General features: G+C 35.0%; 1 protein-coding gene across 1 annotated transcript; it reads right to left on the bottom strand.

Moving 5' to 3' along the window:
• Nucleotides 1-8764: 8764 nt before the first annotated feature.
• On the bottom strand, nucleotides 8765-10762 carry LOC148266343 (uncharacterized). Its single transcript, XM_088219132.1, has one exon. The coding sequence runs from the start codon at nucleotides 10474-10476 to the stop codon at nucleotides 8776-8778; it is 1701 nt and encodes a 566-aa protein (XP_088075258.1). The 5' UTR covers nucleotides 10477-10762; the 3' UTR covers nucleotides 8765-8775.
• Nucleotides 10763-16444: the final 5682 nt, after the last annotated feature.

Here is a 16444-nt window from a genome sequence, read left to right on the forward strand (position 1 = left end):
ATACCAAATAGTGGTAGCCTATAGGAACAATCCCGAGGAGACCAAAGAGCTTTAAAGGCAAGTGGAGGAGCTCTTATAAAAGGGGCACATTCGAGAAAGTTTAAGTCCATGCGCAGTGCCCGTCTTATTAGTACCTAAAAAAGATGGTAGTTGGCATATGTGTGTTGATTGTAGAACCGTCAACAAAATAACGGTAAAATATCGACACCCAATACCTCGACTTGATGATATGTTAGATGAGTTGCATGGTGCTTGTGTATTTTCTAAAATTGATCTTAAAAGTGGTTATCACCAAATAAGAATGAAACCAGGAGATGAATGAAAAACTATTTTTAGAACAAAATAAGGGTTATATGAGTGGTTGGTTATGCCATTTGGCTTAACTAATGCGCCAAGTACTTTCATGCGTTTAATGAACCATATTTTATGTGAATTTATTGAAAAGTTTGTGGTTGTCTACTTCGATGACATTCTTGCGTATAGCAAATCTATTGATGAGCATGTCATGCATTTGAGGCAAGTGTTTGACACATTGCGCAAATTTCAACTATATGCTAACATGAAGAAATGTACATTTTGCATTGATCGCATCATTTTCTTAGGATATATCATGAGTGCAAAAGGAATCGAGGTAGATAGTGAAAAGGTAAAGGCTATTCAAGAGTGGCCGACACCTAAAGTGTAAGTGAGGTACGTAATCATGGTTTGACAAGTTTCTATAGGAGATTTGTAAAAGATTTTAGTGTCGTTGCAGCCCCTTTAAGCGAAGTCATGAAAAAAGATAAGTGGTTCGTTTGGGGAAAAGAACAAGAACATGTGTTTTCCTTACTGAAAGAAAATTTATGTAATGCGGCTTTATTAAGATTGCCTAATTTTGATTCAACTTTCGAAATTGAATGTGATGCCTCTAGGCTTGGGATAGGTGCTGTTCTTATGCAGGATAAAAGACCCATTGCTTACTTCAGTGAGAAGCTCAATGGTGCACAATTGAATTATTCCACCTATGACAAAGAGTTTTATGCTTTGGTAAGAGCATTAGAGACATGGCAACATTATTTGTTACCAAAAGAATTTGTGATTCACACCGATCATGAATCTTTGAGGCATTTGAAAAGGCAAGGCAAGCTTAATAAACGACATGCAAAATGGTATAATTCATAGAGTCCTTCCCATATGTGATCCAATATAAGCAAGGAAAAGAAAATGTGGTAGCTGATGTGCTTTCAAGAAGGAATTGATTCGAGGACGAATCCTTTTGAGGGGAGGGGGAATGATGCAAACAAGGCTAAAAATACTCAAGATACTCAAAGAGCATCATAAGGTGACTTGGAGCAAATTTCAAATGATGTAAACGCAAATACAGTTCCAAACCTGGAAAGTTTCAGTGGACCAGTAACAAGATCAAAGGCAAACAAGCTTAAAGAGTTGCTCCAAGTTTTTACTCAAAAACAAGTGGATGATGGGCTGGCCAACTATGGAAAGTTCAAATATGAGCTTTTTGAACAGCCTAAATTTGTAACTTTAATTGGATTTAAGCTATTTGGGATAATTTGGGCTTGTTTGAGTCTTATTGATAATGGATGAATAAGTCTTGTGTACGGGCTGGATTAGTTGGGTTGTTTTAAGTATTTTGGATTGTTTTATTTTAGTTTGAGTTAATTAAGCCCATATAGTTAAGTATAACTCATTTTGGGCTTAAGTCTTGTCTTAGCGTTATTACAAGAATGAGCCCATAACTATATGGTGCCACAAACAATTAGTGGTGTTGGTTAAGAAGATATTGGAGTTACAAGGAGTTACATAACAATTACATGCCTATAATTAGCCTAGTTATTGTTGGAGTTACAATTGTAATTACCACATAATTAGCCTAGTTATTGTGGGAGATACAATTGTAGTTATCGTATTGTAACTTATCATTGATTTATTTGGCTATAAATACCAAAGGAACTCTTCTTTGTGGACATCAAGAGTTGTAATCAAACATTTCAGAATTGAGTTGAGAGCGTTTTGGCTTTCTTTTCACTTTATGCACAAGGTGTTGATTTGGAATACAATTGTTATCACTTGTATTTTAATTGTTCTTGGTGCTTGTTTGGATTGGGTTCAAGGGATATCATTTATCTTTCTTGGGTTCTCTTTAACTTATACCATTTGGGTTATTGAACAAATTTGATTCCTTTTTTACTTATGATCTAAATTTCGTTCTAAACCGATTGAAGAGTTCTAAGGTTCAAGCAAGGGTATTAGGGTTCCGCATCAGTAAGACATGATTGATTGTCTCTGTAGCTCTTTTGCATATGTAGGACCTATTCAAAATCATCTTCCCTTTTCGGATGAGATTGTTAAGAGTTTAGATGCAACCCCTAGCCGCCTCCCAAGCACAAAAAGCCACTCTTGGAGATGCCTTAATCTTTCAAATTAAATTCCATGAGAAATCTTCCTCATTCCTATCATTCCTCTTCAAGAAGGCATCATAAAACTTAACTTAGAAGACCCACCTGCACTAATCTTCCAAGTAGGATCATCCAAGGCTTTTAAAGAGCCTAGTTGTACCAAACTTACAAACTCTTTAATCTCCAAGTCATTAAGGAACCTTAATAGTCACATGGCTTGAACTCTTTATTGCAGATCAAAGTAAAAAATAGAGGGAAAATGTTGATCCAAGGATTCGTCCTAGCCAATCATCCAACTAGAATCTCACTTTTCATCTATGAATCATTAATTACTTTTGCTCATTTCTTCCTTGCTTTCATATGGTAAGAAAAACTTTTAACGATGTACTTTGAGAAATCATTAGATCTTAAGCTACATAAAGCACAACCAGCAGCATCCGTAGGTATATCACCATTGCATTATATGAAATTTTTACAGCAGTGGTAAGTAACACTCAAGAAAACTATAGTGAAATCTTAATTTAAAGTTTCGTTAACAATCACAGAAGAGAAGGAAATAATAAATAGGGAAAACATGCTAACCTGCTGTAGAATGAGAGAACAGTGCACAGAGGAAACTGCTCTTTTGTAAGAACTTGTCACATGTTCAGTGACCTTACCAATTCCCCTAATCTTAGCATATATTTGATAGTACAAATAATCAGAATTGCATATTACTATAATAATTCCATAGCCATGTAGTCATAATAATCATAATAATACTAATAATTCAAGAAAGTATATTTCTTCTTAGAAAAGATACGTATATCTGATGCAACTAATAAATAGCATATAATACCTTTCTTATGGGAAGAGAAGATATAAATGTCATGACAGCTATTCGGTCATTTGGCAAAAGATCTGTTCATTTGGCTTGTTTATATCAGAAGATACCTAAGTGAGAGAATAACGAGTATAAAATTAAAAGTCCTCAAAAAAGACAATCTATACAACAGAAAACATTGTAATTCACAAAAAGCAAAGTAGAAACTTATATTTGACAACAACTAAAACTTATAATTGGTCGTTAAATAATAGTCTCCAAAAAAGAAAGAATAAGAAGCATCAACATCAAGTAGGATTTGGAGGAAGATTGGTGGAATTCTATGAAAAAATGCAAAACGTATATATATAGATCACATGCACTAGGTATTCTTTACCCATTTTCTCAATTTCAAAGAGAGAAAAATTTATAATGTTTAAACGATCAAGAACATATGTCCGACAAGATGGAAAGTTATACATATAACTTTAGCAAGTGTGACATCCCAAGTACTAATTAAGGCAAATAGATGTCAGATACAGATTCAGAATAACAAGTGTATGATAAAATTTATGCAGCAGAATAAAATTATTATAAATCCCTTACAAATACATATGAGTTCTAATACAAACATATACTGAGGCCAAAAGTGGCACCAAAATACAAAACAAAATATAAGAGCCACTTTTTTTACTATGTTATTTGGACTCATTAGAGTGCGGGAACAGTCATGCACTTAGACTTGTGGATCCACGGGATCCACATAGACTTCCAAGGGTAGGTCAGCCTGTCGTTCTTCACTTTCTCCCTCATCTGGAGGGGGCATGGAAAGAGTGAGTTCCATATGCTCAGTAAGGAAAACAATATAAATTAACATCGTAAGATTTAAAAAGTTAATTATTTTAACTTCCCATTTAACCTCCTCGTTTACTTATGTCACATTATAGAAAACCATTTATTTATTAAGAAAACAATACATTAATACAAACAACCAAATATACATCATGCCAGATAATAGAAAAAATTAAATAAATCATGAAATGCTCAGATTTTCATGTCATGCTTCACAAAGTCGTTACAACTTCCATTTTTGAGAGCAAATAAAAATTTCTAACTACCTAAGTGGACTGACCAGATTATATATAGATACGGCAATTTGCTCAGGCTCATTTTTAGTTGGCCAAACCATGGCGTAATCTACGACCACGGTCGTACCAGCTATAATGGCCCTAATATATATCTACAATCACGATATTACTTAGCTGTGACTCCTACAGATAGTGTAATACCACTCTCATTAGAGCGTATGCCATCATCCATTAGGAGCGGTCCTCTTACGTCGTTCCAAAGCAGATAGGGGAGGGGAAAACAGATACCCCAAAGATAAAGGGGAACAGATATCCCTTAGAGATAAAAAGTCTAACGAGACACTTGATGCAATATGCATGTCAATACAGATACACTTTAGACCATACAGGCTTTATTCCACTTTTCTCTTTTTCTTTTCTTTTATACTTTTTACTATTACCGATTATATATTATATTTATTACATGCAAATTCATCAAGTATTTGCAATTCACATAGCATGCTTGAAAACAAGAACAAATTGACTTATTTGAACACAAAGGCATACAAAACAAAAAAAAACAACAATCATATTCATTTAGTTTATCTAAAAATACTCCTTAAGATGTCGAAAGAAATACTAGATTCCTTACCGAAACCTTGATGTTTTCTCCTTCACCATTCTTCTTTCTTTCTCTTCTTCTCTCACTAGACTACTATGTCTCTCTCTCTCTAAATTTTTAAAAAATGGAAGTGTGGAGAGGAAGAGAAGGGGAAGGGCAATTTATAGAGCTTTGGAAACATCAGATTCACGCCAAGTGGCAGAATCCCATAAAGAGGAGAAAAAGATGCTCAGTATGGAAAATGAGGGAGGAGGGCCTCCTCCACCGGTGATGGTAGCACGCCTCCCGAGGTAGTGGTAGTGCATTGCAGGCTACCTTGTAGGCGCACAAGCCTCCTATTGCACGGACGACGAACACACAGTGTGCGACGCTTGTCTACGCACGAAGTGACGCACAGACGGCTGCCTGCGTGCAATCGGATATGCACAGGTCCTGACCCTGCGTCATGCACGCTATGCGCCCATTCGCGCGCGCATAGTGCTTAGCACCCGTGTGGGCAATTTGACTCCACGCAGGATTTTCTTCTCGATTTTCGCAGTTTCTGATTTTTTTCTCAATTTTTATATTTGATTTAAATGAGTTAGACCTAAAATTAAATTATATAAATTAAAATAAGATTAATTAAAATAAAATTAAATAAATAAAAAAATCAACCAAAATTATGAAATATGATAAATATCAAGTAGCGTAAATTAATTAAGTTTAACGTGGCCAAAGGCCCGAATAAATAGGATTTCCAAATCATTTAAGAATAGTGATTGGCGGGGTGTTACAGCAAGCAAGCGATTTGGTGCTACTCAAGCATTACATGTGATGCAGAACATGAGATGAACAATGCCATCCAAAACCCCGCATATACATCAACAACCAGAAACTAAAAACTTTAAGTAAATCCTCTTTACTTGAATATATGACATGATAAGATAAAACAATCCCCCTTCAAACTTACAATAAAAAATCTAGACCTCATAATTGGTTGTCGAGATCATAGACACGTTGCCAACAACCGCTGGTTTGCCGTTTAAAAAAGGATTACTAAAAGTTTCCACAACTAATAAAAAAGCATCCATATCTAAATGTAGCCAAATCCTCGAAAGATCACATGTAGTTTCTAGCTCTAAAATTTTTTATCTCCCACGTAATGATGAATCTTCCTCATAGACTCGAGAAATAATGTAATGATTTAATGTTAGATGTTATTTGGTAGTAGGATTATAAATTTTAGTGATTAATATTGTTAAGCCAATTAAACCAATAATGCAATCTCTATTATGCGTTTGAGTTCTGTATATTTCAACTTCTAGAAGAAGCTACTCTCCCTTAAGCCATTGACAGAGAGAATTCATAGGATGAAAAACAAAAGCTAAAATAAAATAAATAGAAGAATGACATTAAAAGTCCATAGTGTTAAGATTTTATTATGTATTTAAGATTATTAGTCATGGATTAGTGGGGGTTTAGTTAGCAATTATATAGTAGTGGATTAGTGGTGTCTTAATCATGGAGTAGTGGCAATAGAGTAGGTGTCTCTTAATTTCAACAATTATATATCAATGGGCTAGTGGTTTTCTTTGTGAGTTAGTGTTTATTTATTTTTTGTAACGTTTGTTTATTTTTATCATATTTAAGTTGACAAATTTCATCAGTAAAAATCATTTGAGTTCAAATCAATTTTTCTATACAATTTGCATTACTCTGTTTCTACATCTAGTATCATAGTAAAAAAAAGAAAAAAATGGCAGGTTTTTTTGTTGTGCAACAGCAGTAGACATCCATGGCGTTGGAGAATAGTTATGTGCAACTGGCAAACCCTCGTTTCGATGGTATTATGATCATTGGAGCATGTTGATGGAGAATTTTCTCTAATCCAAAGAATACTGAAGTGTTGTGGAAAGAGGAGTGCTTAAACCAACCCCTGGAGTGATGTTGATGGAAGCTCAACAGAAAAAAATAGAACAAAAACTAAAGGATCTCAAGGCAAAGAATTATCTATTTCAAACAATTGATGTGATATTTTAGAGATGATTTTCTAAAAAATATATTTATAAATAGATTTGGGATTCTATGAAGAAAAACTATCAAGGCACAACAAGGGTAAAACGACAGCAGCTTCAAGCCCTTCACAAAGAATTTGAAATTCTTCACATAAAGCACGAAGAGTTTATTGATGAGTATTTCTCAAGAACGCTAAGCATAGTAAACAAGATGCATATTCATAGTGAAAAAATCAAAGATATTGCTGTGGTGGAACCGATTCTTAGATCAATGGCTCCAAAATTCTCTTATGTTGTATGTTCTATTGAGGAGTCAAAAGACCTTGATGAGCTTTCAATTGATGAATTACAATGTTCATTATTGTTGCATGAGTAGAGAATGACAATAGGTTCAACTGAGGAGCAAGCCTTAAAAGCTTCAACTCGTAGTGAAATTTTTACAAAAAGAGGATCAAGTAGCCATAGTTGAGGTCGTGGACAAGGAAGAGGTAGAGGTTCTAACACATCAGAATCTCGAACTAGAGGCAAAGGAAATGATCACTGCAATGAAATAAAATTTAACATGTCCAATATTGAGTGTTATCGCTATCACAAATTTGGTCATTACAAGCCTGAATGTTCTGCAAACTTATATTCCAACAAAAAGGAGTAGTCCAACTTTGTAAAGAAAGAAGAACAAGAAACCCTTTTGATGAATTTCTACATCAAGGAGGACAAGCATGAACCAGATGTCTAGTATTTGGACACAGGATACAACAATCATATGTGCGGTAGTAAGTCATTTTTCTCTTATTTAAATGAATATTTTCATACTAATGTGAGTTTTGGTGCTCATTCTAAAGTTAGTGTCATGGAAAAAGGTGATGTTCAAATCAGGACTAAAGAAAACAATATTGAGACAATATCGAATGTCTTTTATATTCTTGACTTGAAAAGCAATTTTTTAAGTTTGGAACAGCTGCAAGAAAAATGTTATGAAGTTACAATCAAAAGAGGAGCTTGTGAAGTCTAACGATCCTAGAAAGGGTCTAATTGCACATGTCAAGATGAAACTAATAGGTTATTTCTATTGTGAATCCAAACCATCCAGACTTGCTTTATGACCAAGATGAACAATCCAACATGGCTAGGGCATTTTCGTTATGGTCATCTAAATTTCAATGGATTGAAGACTCTTTTTCATAAAAACATGGTGATTAGCTTGCCTTAGAGTGTTCCCCCTTCTAAAGTATGTGAAGCATGTGTTGTTGGCAAATATCACCGAGAGCCATTCCCAAAAAGAAAGGCACGGGGAGCTAAAAAAATCACTAGAGTTGATTCACTTTGACATTTGTGGTCCTATTAATCTTGTATCAAATGACAAAAAGAAATATTTTATTTCTTTTATTGATGATCATTGTCGAAAGACATGGGTATACTTTTTGCAGGAAAAAATTGAAGCTTTAATGACATTTAAATTTTAAAGCTCAAGTAGAGAATGAAGCTGGGATAACCATTAAAACACTATGCACTGACCGTGGTGGTGAATACATGTACCATAAATTCACAAAATTTTACAATGAGTAGGGAATTCGGAGGCAGATGATAGTAGCTTATACACTCCAAAACAATGGTGTAATAGAGAGGAAAATCGAACCATTCTAAACATGGTTAGAAGCATGGTGGCAAATGAAAGAGTTCCAAAGATGTTCTAGCTAGAAGAAGTAAATTAGAGTGTTCATATTTTGAATAGCCACCCCACATTTATTGTTCAAAATATGACACCTAAAGAAGCTTGAAGCGGACATAGACATATGCACATATTCCATATGAGAAGAGAAAGAAGTTAAGATGAAAAAAGCAAAAAATGTATCTTTCTTCGAATAAGTGAACAATCAAAAGCTTACAATCCTGTTCAATCTAATCTAGGAATTGGATGATGATACTTAATGGTGATTTTATTAACAGCCCTACAGTCAATGCACATGCACCATGTACCATCTTTTTTTGGAACTAAAATCACAGGAACAGCACAAGGACTTAGAGACTCACAGATTTGTCCTTTAGATAACAATTCATCGACTTGCCTTTGGAGTTCTTTTGTTTCCTCCGGATTTGCTCGATATGCTGAACGGTTTGGAATAGTTGCATCGGGCTGGAAATCAATTTGATGCTCAATACCTCGAATTATAGGTAATCCATCGGGCACTTCCTCGGTTAGCACATCTGCAAAATCATTCAAAACACCAACAATTTCTAAAGGCAAATCGTTAGGTAACTCATTAGTAACCAAACAAGTTTCATGGTACAAAAGCATAATCACTGGTTTCTGAGAATTCATGGCCTTAATTACATCTCTCATGCTGGCAAAGAAAGCACATTTTTTCTCACTTGCTTTTGGCTTTTTCTCAACACACTCCTTAGGCTTTTTCAGCTCACTTTCATATTCTAGCATTTTTTTCTCACTTGTTTTTTGCTCTTTTTTAACACACTCCGTAGGTTTTTTTAGCTCACTTTCATATTCAAGCCTTTTTTCCCTCATTCTCAAGTGATCTTTATGTACTTGCTGGGGTGTCAAAGGTACAAGGGTATAAGCCTTTTGTTTGTGAACAATTCGGTACTTGTTGGATTTGCCTTCATGATTGGCTTCCCGATCAAACTCCCATGGCCGTCCAAGTAGAATATGACCTGCACTCATTGATACTACATCACAAAGAACTTCATCCTCATATTTACTAATGGAAAATTTTACCATAGCTTGCCTATTCACCCTTTTTTCTCCACTATCATTGAGCCATTGCAAGTGGTATGGTGTAGGATGCTTGATCATTGGCAACTCCAGCTTGTCTACAAGATAAGTGCTTATACAATTAGTATAACTTCCACCATCAACTATAAGCATGCATACCTTATCTTGCACTTTGCATCTTGCATGGAATCTATTGTGCCTTTGGGCCTCTTCTTCTTGAACTTGCATATTCAATGCCCTCATAGTAACAAGAACTTCATCACCACTGAATTCACATTGATCACCTTCATCTTCACATGAATTGGCTTCCTTTTCATCTTCCCCTTCACTTTGACTCACATAAGATCCATCATCAAGCATAACCATTGTTCTCGAATTAGGACATTGAGAAGCAATATGCCCCTTTCCCAAACATTTAAAACATGTGAGTTTAGACATAGAAGAGCTCTTACTTGAATCACCATTTGAAAAACTCTTTGGCTCAAATTTCTTGGATTCTGCCTTCTTCACATCATCCTTTTTATTCATATTATTTCCTTTCCAAGATGATTGAGTAGAAGAAAACTTACTTGAACCACTCTTCCTCTTTAATTGCTTTTCTACCTTCTTAGCCATATGAAGCATTTCCTCGAAATCCATGTAGTGCTGCAATTCAACAACATCAGCAATCTCCCTTTTCAAACCACCCAAGAAACGTGCCATAGTAGCCTCAGGATCTTCTTCAATATTGGCTCTGGTCATAGCCATGTCTAAATTTTGATAGTACTCCTCCGCACTCCTTGATCCTTGAGTTATGCCTTGCAACTTATTGAACAAGTCTCTATAGTAATGAGGGGGCACAAATCTCTTCTTCATTACTGCTTTCATGTCCTCCCAAGTGCCAATAGGTCGTTCCCTATTTCTCCTTCTAGAGACATTCAGTTTATCCCACCAAGTTAGTGCATAACCTTGGAATTCAATAGATGCAAGTTTTACCTTTTTTTTTCGGAGTAGTTGTGGATTGAAAAGACTTTTTCCACCTTTGCTTCCCACTCCAAGTATGATTCGGGATCATTTCTGCCTTGAAATGTAGGAATGGTCATTTTGATGCTTTTGAGATTGTCATCAACTGCTGCGGAATCCCAAGACCCTTGCTTGAACCTTAGAACTCTTCAATCGGTTTAGAATGGAATTTAGATCACAAGTAAAAAAGGAATCAAATTTGTTCAATCCAAATGGCAGAAGTTAAAGAAAACCCAAGAAAGATAAATGACATCCCTTGAACCCAATCCAAACAAGCACCAAGAACAATTGAAATAGGAAATCAAAATTGAAATACAAGTGATAACAATTGTATTCCAAATCAACACCTTGTGCATAAAGTGAAAAGAAAGCCAAAACGCTCTCAACTCAATTCTGAAATGTTTGATTACAACTCTTGATGTCCACAAAGATGATTCCTTTGGTATTTATAGCCAAAGAAACCAATGATAAGTTACAATACAATAACTACAATTGTAACTCCCACAATAATTAGGTTAATTATGTGGTAATTACAATTGTAACTCCAACAATAACTAGGCTAATTATAGGCATGTAGTTGTTATGTAACTCCTTGTAACTCCAATCTTCTTAACCAACACCACTAATTGTTTGTGACACCATATAGTTATGGGCTCATTCTTGTAATAATATTAAGATAAGAATTAAGCCCAAAATGAGTTATACTTAACTATATGGGCTTAATTAACTCAAACTAAAATAAAACAATCCAAAATACTTAAAACAACCCAACTAATCTAGCCCAAACACAAGACTTATTCATCTATTATCAATAAGACTCAAACAAGCCCAAATTATCCCAAATCACTTAAATCCAATTAAAGTTACGAATTTGGGCTGTTCAAAAAGCTCATATTTGAACTTTCCACAATTGGCCAGCCCATCATCCATATGTTTTTGAGTAAAAACTTGGAGCAACTCTTTATGCTTCTTCGCCTTTGATCTTGTTACTGGTCCACTGAAACTTTCCAGGTTTGGAATTGTATTTGTGTTTACATCATTTGAAATTTGCTCCAAGTCATCTTCTGATACTCTTTGAATATCTTGAGTGTTTTTAGCCTTGTTTGTATCATTATCTATATGATAACCGAGACATTCTCCCCCACACTCACTCTTTCATTGATACTTAGTTTCCTTATTTAAATGAATATTTTCATACTAATGTGAGTTTTGGTGCTCATTCTAAAGTTAGTGTCATGGAAAAAGGTGATGTTCAAATCAGGACTAAAGAAAACAATATTGAGACAATATCAAATGTCTTTTATATTCTTGACTTGAAAAGCAATTTGTTAAGTTTGGAATAGCTGCAAGAAAAAGTTATGAAGTTACAATCAAAAGAGGAGCTTGTGAAGTCTAACGATCCTAGAAAAGGTCTAATTGCACATGTCAAGATGAAACTTATTTCTATTGTGAATCCAAACCATCCAGACTTGTTTTATGACCAAGATGAACAATCCAACATGGCTAGGGCAATTTCGTTATGGTCATCTAAACGTCAATGGATTGAAGACTCTTTTTCATAAAAACATGGTGATTAGCTTGCCTTGGAGTGTTCCCCCTTCTAAAGTATGTGAAGCATGTGTTGTTGGCAAATAACACCGAGAGCCATTCCCAAAAAGAAAGGCACGGGGAGCTAAAAAATCACTAGAGTTGATTCACTTTGACATTTGTGGTCCCATTAATCTTGTATTAAATGACAGAAGGAAATATTTTATTTCTTTTATTGATGATCATTGTCGAAAGACATGGGTATACTTTTTGCAGGAAAAATATGAAGCTTTAATGACATTTAAATTTTAAAGCTCAAGTAGAGAATGAAGCTGGGATAACCATTAAAACACTATGCACTGACGGTGGTGGTGAATAAGTGTACTATAAAATTCACAAAATTTTACAATGAGTAGGGAATTTGGAGGCAAATGATAGTAGCTTACACACTCCAAAACAATGGTGTAATAGAGAGGAAAATCGAACCATTCTAAACATGGTTAGATGCATGGTGGCAAATGAAAGAGTTCCAAAGATGTTCTGGCTAGAAGAAGTAAATTAGAGTGTTCATACTTTGAATAGCCACCCCACATTTATTGTTCAAAATATGGAGCATATCCATATAACCCTTTAATTTTGCCAAACTTAATTAGTATAAAAAAATATCACAAGATAATAGCAAAAAAACGTAACAAAACATGCGTAACTAACTAATATACATAAACTAATTAATATACATTAGTATAGTGGTGATAAAACAACATTACAAAATACTAACATGCTGTCCAAATAAATAAAATAATGTGCATACACTGAATACTATTAAAATACCCATATTGCCAACTAACAAATATGCTTAAAAACACAAATATGCATTTATATGTTGACTTGGTCCAATAGTGATGAAGGTGCTAAATTTAGGGTATAATTGGAGAGATCACGCGTTCAAATCCTATTTTTAACCTCTTTTTTTTAGTAAAAAAATTATGACATCTTCATCATCATCATGAGAGAATAAAGAAGAAAAAAATAATAAAATAGAGGAGGTTTTGCTTTCCTTTGCAAAGAGTTGGCTGTGCATATATAGATCTTCAATCTCCTTTCTTCCCCTATGTTTTCTTCTCTTTCATGCACAGTGCACCCTTTTTTTTCACGCAGATACAATGTATCATCCTCCTATTTTTTTTTTCAATTTTCTATATATATATATATACATACATATATATCTTCAACAATTTTCTCTCTCTTGATTTTCTTTTTCTCCACTCACACACAGTGCATCCTTTTTATTGTTCTGCCACCCACAGCAAAGCAAGATAAATGGGTAATCAACATATGAAATGTGCCACTCAGGCGGTGCTTTTTTCAGATTATTTGAAAACAAAAATATACATGAAAAAAGGGAAAAAAAAACATGTTTTATGGATTCATCATAAAACAAAATCAACAAACTTAATTCAGATTGGAGCATGATTATTGTAGGGACAGACTTGGGTTTTGGGGTGTGAATATTACCCAAAATTTAATAGCATCCAAGAGAAAACAAAAGGCATTAACAATTAAGGATCGCGGGTAGAAAAACAAGCATCTTATCCTATTGCTTCCACATTAAAGTTAGTCCTAATTTTCTAACATAATTGATATGTAAATATTTTTGTTCGAGTTGCTTCCCCTTGATTCTTTTACTATGATACATTTTATTTCAAAAGAAAAAGTGAATGATGTTGGGCATTTCTTAGTTCTCTTTGCATTATAATTTCAACTAATGATAGTTTGAAGACAGCATGAACAAAAAAATTACTGCATTACTTTTACTACAATTACAAATGTCTATGGGTATTAAACGCGTTGCTGGCTCGTTGGAGATTTTTTTCTCTCTGTTGGACTAGGACTTGGGAAGACTGATACTCCACTTGTTAGGTCTTATAAAACATTAGCAATAAGAGAACATTTTCAGCCACAGAGGATGAGACAACACCATATCAGAAATTAGGGAAGTGAATAAATGATGGTATTGTTCTGCCTTTTCCTTATTTGATGATTTGCATCACTAGATGGGCTATGACTCTCCGGCTCATCCGAGTATTATACATGTTAATGGGTTTTCTGTTATCATTAAAGTATTGCACCTATTAATTGGTCTTCTGTTAACTTATCAAGATTCACTAATATTATGCTTAATTGTCACTCCATAAAACTTTGAGGTTAACTAACTAAAATCTAAAGAATTATATGAACCATGAAAAAGAGATCATCGTCATGATTACAATAGTTATTAGTGCGACTAAAACTAGAAATGCCAAATTAATATGAATTTGGGTAGGTGATAGGTACCAAAACAACATATTTGTCATCTACTTTTGTGTATTTAAAATAAATTGTTTACCACTAATCAAGCTGTTTTACCCATTTTTAATGCAAAGCAGGAGATAGAGCTTAAGATCTGCAAAAATAGTAGAAAACAAGAACAAGAACTGCAGAACAATCATCTATAACAGTTTTAGCCTTAAGCAAGCCTTATACCCCACAGCAGCAGCATACTTTGGCCCATGCACACAAGCCTTGCCCAAGGCTTACATCTCAACAGGAAAGGGTAAACATAACTAACCCTTGGGCACACTCGCAACCAAGGCAGTAAGATGGGACCCAAATTATTCAACTAAGCCTTGGCCAAGGCCAAGGCGACACTTAAGTTTAAAAGCCCTGCGTGCAATAGAAACAAGCCTTGCCCAAGGCTTGTGTCGTGATCTGCAGAACACTTACAAAAAAGGCAGCCTTTTGAAAATCCAAAAAAATATCCTCCTTGTCAAGATCTAAGAGCCAAGAATCATGAGGAAATTATTTTGGAAAGTTAAGGATAAGTTGAAATCAAGGAAAGAGATTGAAATTAACAAAGCAAAAGAAAAACCCTAGCACCTTTTTGGCTATAAAGCCGGTGGCTGCCAAACAAAACATAATCCTTCTTCTTTCCAACGTCACCAATAACAGCAGCTGTAGATCTTGAACCCTCTTTTCATCTCTTTTCATCTCTTTTCTTTGTTATCTCTAATTAAAATTGAGTACATAGTGATAATTAATTGTTGTTTGAATTGGCCATTTTGTTTAAAGTTATAAAAGATTGCTTGAGTGTTAAAAAGCAAGAGAGTGTGAGCTCAAAAGGGGGTAAAAGCCAAAATTGAGTGAAACACGAGTGCTCATACTACGAGAGAAAACACGCGAGAGAGTGATTTGTGAGGTTGCAATCTATTTTGTTTGTCATTAAAATTTTTTGATTTGAAGATGGAGCCACAAAGAAGTGAAAAAACATCAAAAGATCAAGAACTCATCCTCAAAGCAATGCAACAACAATTTGAGAGGATTCAATTAGCTATTGGCAACATGAATGAGAAACTAGAGAAACAACAATGTGAGTTAAATTCCATGAGAGGGGAAGCTTCCCAAACCAATCCAGGGGCAAGAAGACTTCCAACACCCCCTTTTGATGAGGAACTGGAGGAAGAATTTGATGACCAAGCTACTTTGGTCAATGAAGGTCGAAAATTATGGTAGGGGTCGAAACGATCTTGATAAAAACATTGGAAGCATCGAAATGAAAATCCCATCGTTTCTAGGCAAGAATGATCCGAATGCTTATCTTGAATGGGAGTGCAAGGTGGAGCTTATTTTTGAGTGCCACAATTATTCGGAGGAGAAAAATATAAAACTGCGGCCGTGGAGTTTGGAGAGTATGCCATTGTGTGGTGGGATCAACTCATCACAAGTAAAAGGAGAAATGGAGAGAAATCTATTTCTACTTGGGCCGAAACGAAGGCTATCATGAGAAAGCGCTTTGTTGCTACTCACTACTATTGGGAAGTATAGTGATGAGATGATATATGGCGTAGTTCCTATGCAAGCTAGTCATATTTTGCTGGGTAGACCATGGCAATGGGATAGGAGAGTGATGCATGATTGGTATCTCAATAGGTACATGGTAGGAAAAGAGGGCAAAAAGTATACTCTTCTTCCTTTAACCCCTACACAAGTTTTTGAAGACCAAATGTAACTTGAAAAGTCCCATGATGAATTCACACAAAGAGAGACCGAGAGAACATTGAAAAGAAAAATGAACAAGTAGCATCCCATGTCAATAAAGGGAGGCGCAAGATTTCATTTGAACCCGGAGATTGGGTGTGGGTTCATATGCGCAAGGAACAATTTCCATCAAAACGGAAATCTAAGTTGGATGCTCATTGGGATGGATTATTTCAAATCATAGCCAAAATCAATGAAAATGCCTACAAAGTGGACCTACTAGGTGAGTATA

The sequence above is a fragment of the Carica papaya genome, chromosome 4, assembly GCF_054855325.1.
Source record: "Carica papaya isolate Zhongbai chromosome 4, ASM5485532v1, whole genome shotgun sequence".
NCBI classification, from domain to species: domain Eukaryota; kingdom Viridiplantae; phylum Streptophyta; class Magnoliopsida; order Brassicales; family Caricaceae; genus Carica; species Carica papaya.